At 66.6% G+C, this 7,972-nt stretch overlaps 1 protein-coding gene across 2 annotated transcripts; it reads left to right on the forward strand.

Moving 5' to 3' along the window:
• The first annotated feature begins 151 nt into the window (after positions 1 to 151).
• Positions 152 to 7,711, forward strand: ABHD17A (abhydrolase domain containing 17A, depalmitoylase). Of its 2 annotated transcripts, none has more exons than XM_087769532.1 (5): positions 152 to 279; positions 2,437 to 2,943; positions 4,802 to 4,996; positions 5,685 to 5,864; positions 6,764 to 7,711. In XM_087769532.1, exons 2-5 carry the CDS (start codon positions 2,630 to 2,632, stop codon positions 6,987 to 6,989), a joined length of 915 nt encoding a protein of 304 aa, XP_087625658.1. In that variant the 5' UTR covers positions 152 to 279; positions 2,437 to 2,629; the 3' UTR covers positions 6,990 to 7,711. The 2 variants fall into 2 exon arrangements, with proteins under 2 accessions (XP_087625658.1, XP_087625659.1); XM_087769533.1 differs by having other exon boundaries at positions 171 to 279; positions 2,407 to 2,943.
• The last annotated feature ends 261 nt before the right edge of the window (positions 7,712 to 7,972 follow it).

Here is a 7,972-nt window from a genome sequence, read left to right on the forward strand (position 1 = left end):
GGATATCGTGGCCACGAGTGGCCTCCGTGCGTGGGATCGTGTGTGTCCCCCCTCCCCCCCCCCCAACCGGCGCCCTCTCGGCAGCCATGAGGAGACGGCAGCCTCAGGCAAGGCCGCGCCGTTCCCTTGGCAACGAAGGCGGGGTGATGGCGTCACTTCCGGGAGAGGAGAGGGTGGGGCCAAACCGGCCCCTGTGCAGCGCCGCCCCCGCCTCGGAGGTCCCTTCCGTAGCCCCGGGTGCGGCGGGGGGGGGGCCGGGCCGCGGCGGAGCATGTCCAGGTACCGGGGGGGACCGGGGCTGGTCCGGCCGGGGAGTGGGTGGGAGGCACGGGTGGGTGCTGCGGGGGCCGCACGGCGGTCGGTGGATGGGTTTGGGGGGGCCCGCAGCGATCGTGGGGGGCCCACGCAGGTCAGTGGCGGGGGGGGCCCACACGAGTCAGTGTGGGGCCCGCGGGGATGGGGGGGGTCCCACCGGTCGGGGGGGGCCACGCAGGTCAGTGTGTGAGGTGGGGGGGTCCCGGGCCTGTCAGTGGGGGGGGGAGGCGACACGGGTCAGTGAGGCGGGGCACCCACTGGTGAGTGGGGGTCCCACAGGGGTCAGTGGGTGTCTGGGGGTGACCCGCAGCAGTCAGTGGGGGGGCCCACGCAGGTCAGTGTGTGTGGGATAGGGGGGTCCCAGGCTGTCAGCGGGATGGGAGGCCCACGCCGGTCAGTGGGGGGGTCCCACAGGGGTCAGGGCCGGGGGAGGCCCACGCAGGTCAGTGTGGGATGGGGGGTCCCAGGCCTGTCAGCAGGATGGGAGGCCTATGCTGGTCAGTGGGGGGTCCCACAGGGGTCAGTGGGGGCCTGGGGGTGGCCCGCAGCAGTCAGGGGCAGGGGGGGGCCCATGCAGGTCAGTGGGAGGGGGTAGGGGGGTCCCAGGCCTGTCAGCAGGGTGGGAGGCCCACGCTGGTCAGTGGGGGGGGTCCCACAGGGGTCAGTGTGTGTGTGGGGACCCCCCCACCAGCCAGTGGGGGGTGAGAGGCCCACGCAGGTCAGTGTGGGTGGGGTGGGGGGCTCCCACGCCTGTCAGCGGGGGGGGGGGGGAGGCCCACGCTGGTCACTGTGTGTATGGGGGCACCCACTGGTCAGTGGGGGGCTCCCACTCGGGGCAGTGTGAGGGTCCCACTCAGGGCAGTGAGCGGGTGCAGTGTGGATCCCCCCACGCTCGCTGTGGGGCGAGCGTTCGTGTGTGTCGAGGGGGTCAGCGCGTGCGTGCGGCGTGGATCTGGCCCCCGCGCCAGGCGTGGGGTGAGTGGGTGTGGGGTCAGGGTGGGTGCGCGGCCTGGATCCAGCCCCGGCGCGGGCAGCGGGGCAGGCAGGGCTGCCTGCCCACGGGGGTGCCTGCCCACGGGGGTGCCCGTCCCCAGCCGGTGCCGGGGTTCAACCCGGCGCGAGCGTGACACACGGCGCGAGCGTGACACACGGCGCCTGCGCCACCGGCAGCTGCCTGCCTCTGCCTGCGTGGACCCACGCCCCGACGTGCCCATGCAGGTGTGCGGCTGCCGGACACCCTCGTCCGCCGCCGGTACGCGTGGTTCTGCCGGCACGCAGGGTGCCAAACCCGGGGAGGGACGGGGCTGCTGGGTGCAACGCTGGCCCCGGCACTGCTGTGGATGGCCACCAGCCCGAGGGACACCCGAATTCAGCCCCGGCCCCCGAAGTGCAGGGCCTGCGGCGGAACCAGACCACGAGGCATCTCTTCATTCCGAATATTTCGGCGTATTTCGGCGCGGCCTCCTGGCTGGGCAGGAGGCCTCCCCCCTCCACCCTTTCCTCCCCTTTCCCAGCCCTTCGGAAGCAGATGGAGTGAATTCCTCGGGGTGTGGGCTGGTTTGACATTCCTCAGTGCGAGCCTGTGCCCAAACTTGCAGAAAATAGTTGCTTTTTTTTTTTTTTTTTCCCCTTTTGCTCCCCCTCCCCTTTTTCGTCAGGAGCTTGGCCCTCCCGCCGCACGCCTGTGCAGCCAGGCCTGTGCCGGGGTCCTGGAGAGGCTGTGGCCTTTGTACCACCGACCGTGCGGCTGTTGCGGAGCATGTGTGTGTGTGTATGTGTGCAATCCCGCACTCGCCGTGCTCGCCTCCCCAGCGTGGGCCTGTGCGTGGGGGCTGCGGCGCGTAGTGTGGGGGCGTGCGGGCTGGAAAGTGTTGAAGGAGGCTTGGTTTTGGGGGGGGTGCGTGGGTTCAGCGCGAGCGTGGGGGCTGTGAGCGGCGGGTGTGTGCTGCGTGTGTGTGTTGGAGCGGGGGACGGTGCGCCCCGCGGCTCAGGGGGGGTGCGGTGCGTGTGTTTGCCGGCGCGTGTGTGTAGGGGAGGTGCGTGTTTGTCCCCAGCCGTGGGTCACGCGTGTCTGGGGGGTGCCTGTTGCAGAGCCCTCACTGCTGCCTGACCTGCCCGCAGGCCACCGCTGCTGCCCGCAGACGGACGGATGGCGGCCCCGACCAGCGCCCCGGCCCGCGGTGGACTGCCGGCGGCAGCCGTGCCAAGGGCCGGCTGAGGACGGGGCCTCTCCGGGCTGTCGTTGTTCCCGGCTTCTCTCCGATTTGGATCCTCCCTCGCTCCGGGTGCGGCTGCCTTTCGCCTCGCTGCCGTCATGAACGGGCTGTCGATCAGCCAACTCTGCTGCCTCTTCTGCTGCCCTCCCTGCCCCAGCCGCATCGCCGCCAAACTGGCCTTCCTGCCCCCGGAGCCCACCTACGCCGTGGTTCCCGAGCCAGAGCCTGTGGGCAGCACCAGCACCGGCTCCCTGCGCGGCGGCACTGCCGGGCGGTGGAAGCTGCACTTGAAGGACCGGGCGGATTTCCAGTATTCCCAGCGGGAGCTGGACAACATCGAGGTGTTCGTCACCAAAAGCAGCCGAGGGAACCGCGTCGGCTGCATGTACGTCCGCTGCGTGCCAGGTGCCAGGTGAGTCTCCCGTGGACGTGCCGGCCCGGTGCTGCCGCCGGTGATTCGACCCCAGCCTGCTCAACATGGGGCTGGTGCGGTGCTGGTGGGCACGGTGCCATCCTGCCCCCTCCTCTCCTTCAGCTGAATGCCACCTCCTTGACCCGGCCTCACCTGGCGCCTTGCTGAAGGAGCTGGCCCTGCCACAGGGGTTTGGAGGCGTCCTGCAGGGCGCTGAGCTCAGCTCCCAGGACCGGTCTGGCTTGTGCCTGCAACTGGGAATGGGGTTAAACACGGAGCGGAGGCAAAGCTGGAGGCTATAGGGATCCCCCTTGATGTCACGCCGGTGACGTAACGCTCCAGTTGTGAGCCAAGCGTCTGTGCAAGGCTCTTGGTGAGCGCCGGGGGGGTCTGCGCCGGCCACTTGCCCTCTGTCCCCAGCCCCGCGGTGACCACAGGGTGGGCAAGAGCCTGTGCCAGCCAGGAGGTGCCTGCAGTGAACCAGGTCTGCGCATTCAGTCTAATTCACTGGCGCATTTGATTCCTGAAGGAGAAGAGCGATAGGAGCGAAAGCCAGCAGGGCTTTAGGCCCAACCTGCTACTGGTCACTCCCATGAGTCTGTAAACTGGGAAGCTGGAGAAGGGCAGGCAGTGGCCAGGCACGAGGGGATGGCGCAGGGATGGGAGGTGACTCCCCGATGCGGTGGCATGGCGTGGGCGTTCAGGTGCAGAGGGAAGTCAGGTCCCAAAGCCTGCAGTACCCTGGCTGACCCCACACACTGGTATCCTCCTGGGAGCAATGTGCCCTCCGAGGAAGGGCATCCGCAGAGATCTCTGTGTGGGGGAACGCAGCCAGGATCTGCCCTCGGCCTGCCAAGGGCTTCGAACCCACCGGGTGGGCTTGGGGCGAGGGGGGATGGCTCTCGCAGGGGTTGGAGAGCTGCGTTACGGGAGGCCTCCGCAGGCTGCCCGGTGGGGACGTCCGCTCCGTCCCTGTGTGCGTCGCAGGTCCCCGGAGAGAGGAAACCGTCGGTGGGATTGCTCTGCCTGCATCCGCCTGCCCGTGCCCAGCCGCGGTGAGGCTCGGCACTGGCCCTGCTCCCAGCCAGCCGGCGGGAGCGACCGTTTAGCACAGACTGCGCGGCTGGAGGGAAGGGCCCGGGCTGGGCAGGGATCCGGCCCTCCTAAACCTTGCGGGGCATCAGGTCTTGCTTGACGTCTGTCCTCCCCGCAGCTCGTCATGCCATCACCTTCCTGCTGGGGCTTTCTGGGGTGTCCAGGCTGGGACATGGAGGCTCAACCTGGCCACAGACCTCTTGGCCCAACTGCGGGGGCTCAGCAGGGAGCGGGTCCTGCTCCCTCCCTCTGGCAGAAGAGAGCCAAGCTTCCATTGATGCGCTATTAGTGTTAATTTTTATGATTAACATTGTTTTTCCCCTTATGGTGGAAATTTCTTGTGCCTTGTCACTCCCACAATTCACTTCTCTTCCAGCATCTGGTGTCTTGCCAGGCTCAGGGGAGAAAAAAATCCACTGTCAGAATTCTTACTTGAAATCCCCATTGGGCAAACGGCCCCAAATCCTGAGCTTTTTACCAAAAATAGACTCAAAAACTTGAAGAGAATCATCCTTCCTTCAGGCTGCCCGTTTCTGCTGGGAGCAAGCCCCTGGCCCTGGGCGGCGAGGAGGGTCTGGGTATCTCTGGGGTTGGACCAGGGGTGTTGCGAGGACCTTCCTTGGTGGCCGGAGGGGTGTTGGCTCTTTGTGTCCTGCGGTTTGGCTTTTGGCCTTCGAAGCAGACGTCCTGGCTGGGCAGCGCAGTGGCATCGCGGCAGAGTCCCCAGTTAACCTGCCATGCCCGTCTCTCCCCGGTGCTGCAGGTACACGGTGCTCTTCTCGCACGGCAACGCCGTGGACTTGGGGCAGATGAGCAGCTTCTACATCGGGCTGGGCACCCGCATCAACTGCAACATCTTCTCCTACGACTACTCGGGCTACGGCGTGAGCACGGGCAAGCCCTCGGAGAGGAACCTCTACTCCGACATCGATGCTGCATGGCAGGCGCTGCGGACGCGGTGAGCGGGGCGCCGGGCAGGGGGAAGGGAGGACATCCAGGAAAAACCCTGCGGGCCGGCAGTCTGGAAAACAGGAAATCTCCCAGAGAGGGAACCCGGGCCACTCGTAACGGGAAGGGGTGGCTGGAAAGCAGCTGCAGGGGGAGCGGGCCAGGGGACCCGGAGGGGCAGGGATGCTGGGGGGGTGCGACCTTGCTTGGGGGTGCTGGCGCAAGCTGTGCTCCCCGTCTGGCTGTTCCCAGGCTCTCCCCTGGCTGTGCTCAGCCCCGGTTCCCCAGCCGGGCTGAAGGTGCAGCCCCGTGATGGGCTCTGCCTGCTCTGCCCTGCCTGCAGCCGGGCCTGGCTCGCAGCGTGCCCCAGGAACTGGGGGCTGCCCCGTGTGGCTGCGGCCTGGGGTCCGCGAACCCGCCCGTAACCCTGCTCCTGGCACCCTCCACAGCTCCTCTGGCAGCTCAGCCCTGGCTGCTCCCTGGTCCTGCCGGGGGTGCAGGGCAGCTGCTTTGGGCCCAGCTGTGAGCAGCTGGGGCAGGGCGGAGGGGGACAGAGCCCCGTTGGCCCCCATCCCACCCTGGGAAGCCTTGCAGGGTGCTGTGGGCAGAGCAGGGTCTCTCTGCCCTGAGCTCTGTCTCCTGGCGATGTGACTCTGCTGCCTGGTGGTCGGGCACTGACCTGCCCTCTCCTCTCCCAGGTATGGAATCAGCCCGGAGAACATTATTTTATACGGACAAAGCATCGGCACAGTGCCCACGGTTGATCTGGCCTCCCGCTATGAGTGCGCTGCCATTGTGCTCCACTCCCCACTCACCTCTGGCATGAGAGTCGCCTTCCCCGAGACCAAGAAGACCTACTGGTTCGATGCCTTCCCCAAGTGAGTGGCCTGAGGAGAGGGGACAGGGGACAGGGGTCAGCTCTGGAGGGGCAGTGCCCAGACCAGCTCTGTCCGGGATGCCAGCCCTGGCCACGAAGAGGGGTTATGGTGAAAACCGTGGACCTGTTTCCCACAATAGGCTTAAACGCGCCCATCGCGATCCTCCTGCCTTGCTTTCGGTCCCCTGCAGGGATCGTAACCCTCTGTGGGGTCACCGTGCACCCCACGTACCCCGGTGGCATCACCTCCTGGCCATCCTGTCCCTGTGTCTTTGCCCAACAGCTCTGGGGCTGTCCCACCACCCCCTTGTTGGGTATCACGAGCCCTGGGGGTCCCTGGGACCCCTCTCTCCCCCAAGGGTAACTTCTTGGGCTTTTTTTCCCCCCTCGGCAGGGGCAGCGGCACGGAAAGGCAGCGCTGAGGTGGGATGAGCTCTTGAGCCTCTCCCTTGCAGCCAGGCCGGCGGGGCCCGAGGGATGGTCCCTGAGTCGGAAGCTGTGGCTGGGAGCCACCAGCCCACGCTCTGCATCCCGATGGCCTTGCGTGGCCTTTGGGGCCGGGCTGAGAACAGCTGCGCTCCTGCTCCTGAAAGCCCAGCACGGCTGATCCCGACACGGGGAGGGCCCAGGCTCACGCTGTCCTGCAGCGGTTTCCGTCAGCCCTGCCTAGGTCCCAGGGGGCTGTTGTCACCGCTGTCTGGTCCTTGTCTGTCACGCCGGGGGAGATCTTGTCCTCAGCCTTGGCAGAAGCTCCGTGTCTCCGTGCTCTGCCGTGATCAAAGAGCATTTCCTGGTCCCTTTTCCCAAGGGATGTGTTTTGGGGGGCAGGAGGAATGGGAGCGCCTCGATCCCTGTACTTACCCCCCTCTCTCATCTCTTCCCCGCCCACCTTCTTGGCAGCATCGAGAAGATCTCCAAAATCACCTCTCCCGTCCTCATCATCCACGGCACGGAGGACGAAGTCATCGACTTCTCCCACGGCCTGGCGCTCTTTGAACGCTGCCCCAAGGCTGTGGAGCCGCTGTGGGTGGATGGGGCCGGGCACAATGACATTGAACTCTACAGCCAGTACCTCGAGCGCCTTCGGAAATTCATCTCCCAGGAGCTGGCCAGCCAACGCAACTAGCCGCGGGGTGGGGCGACGGGCAGGGGGTTTCTGCCTGTTCCTCCAGTTCTCCCAGTGTCCCTCCCCAGTCCCTGCTGCTGGAGGTGCAATGAGTTTGTACAGCCTCAGCTCCAGGCTCAGGAGAGGGCAGGAGGCCCTGGAGCAGACGGTGCGTTGCCTCCTGGACACGAGCACAACTCTCCTCCCTCCCGGTGTCAGCCCCGGCGCTGCTGGCACCACCGGCCGGGTTGGCAAGAGACGGCAGCTCCCTCCTTCCCCCTTCCCCAGAAAGATGAGAGCCCACCCTCTTGATGGTGTATCTTTGGCTTCGGACATGTCCCCGTCCCCGCTCCTAAAACAGCGAACTCCTGAATTCCTCCTGGCTGCTCTGCTGCTCTGACTATAGCAATAAGGCGAGTTGGAGAGGGGCTGGGGGCCCAGCCCCTTCCCCGGCGTCGCTGCGGGGCGGAACGGAGGAGGTGGCAGTTCCTGCTCTCAACGGAGCTTTCCTGGGAGCTTTCCCGGGATCGGCGCTGGTGGCGGTGGAGTTTGGGGATGCGTGGAGGAGGTGCCCCCCTGCCCCACGCCCCCTCCAGTTCTGGCCCTGCTCTGCCTTCTCGGAGCGCTCCTCGTGTTCAGGTCACCCCTGGAAAACCTCCTCCGTACCGCTCACTCACGGCGCGCTCGGGGAGACGGGGCGAGGAAACCAGGCACCGAATAAAGAGCAGAGGTTTAACGTTTTACCCGTGTGTGCCCTTTCCCTGGGTACGCCTGGGGCTGCCTCCCTGTGACCCAGTGGGGGGGATCAGTCCCTGGGGGGTCCAGCCCCTCGGCTTTCCCTGCTGGCCGATGCCTCTGCTGCATTGTACTGGGCCGGATCCCCAGCGCTTGTCACCCTCCTTGGGGACCGGGCAGCCCCAAGGTGCCAGCAGATGGGGATGGAGCCGTTGGCCCCCCCCAGGACCGGGCGGCAAAGGTCTGGCTCTTCGAATCAGGCCGTGGGG

This window comes from Nipponia nippon, unplaced genomic scaffold (assembly GCF_047370975.1).
Source record: "Nipponia nippon isolate SJK-2023a ecotype South Korea unplaced genomic scaffold, ASM4737097v1 scaffold_31, whole genome shotgun sequence".
Taxonomy (NCBI): Eukaryota; Metazoa; Chordata; class Aves; order Pelecaniformes; family Threskiornithidae; genus Nipponia; species Nipponia nippon.

What these genes read in the sequence shown, in the direction of transcription:
- ABHD17A (XM_087769532.1), top strand. Translation starts at nt 2,630, where the DNA reads ATGAACGGGCTGTCGATCAGCCAACTCTGCTGCCTCTTCTGCTGCCCT. An exon ending in CGCTGCGTGCCAGGTGCCAG is followed by an intron (nt 2,944 to 4,801) that starts GTGAGTCTCCCG and finishes CCGGTGCTGCAG; the next exon opens with GTACACGGTGCTCTTCTCGC. An exon ending in TGGCAGGCGCTGCGGACGCG is followed by an intron (nt 4,997 to 5,684) that starts GTGAGCGGGGCG and finishes CTCCTCTCCCAG; the next exon opens with GTATGGAATCAGCCCGGAGA.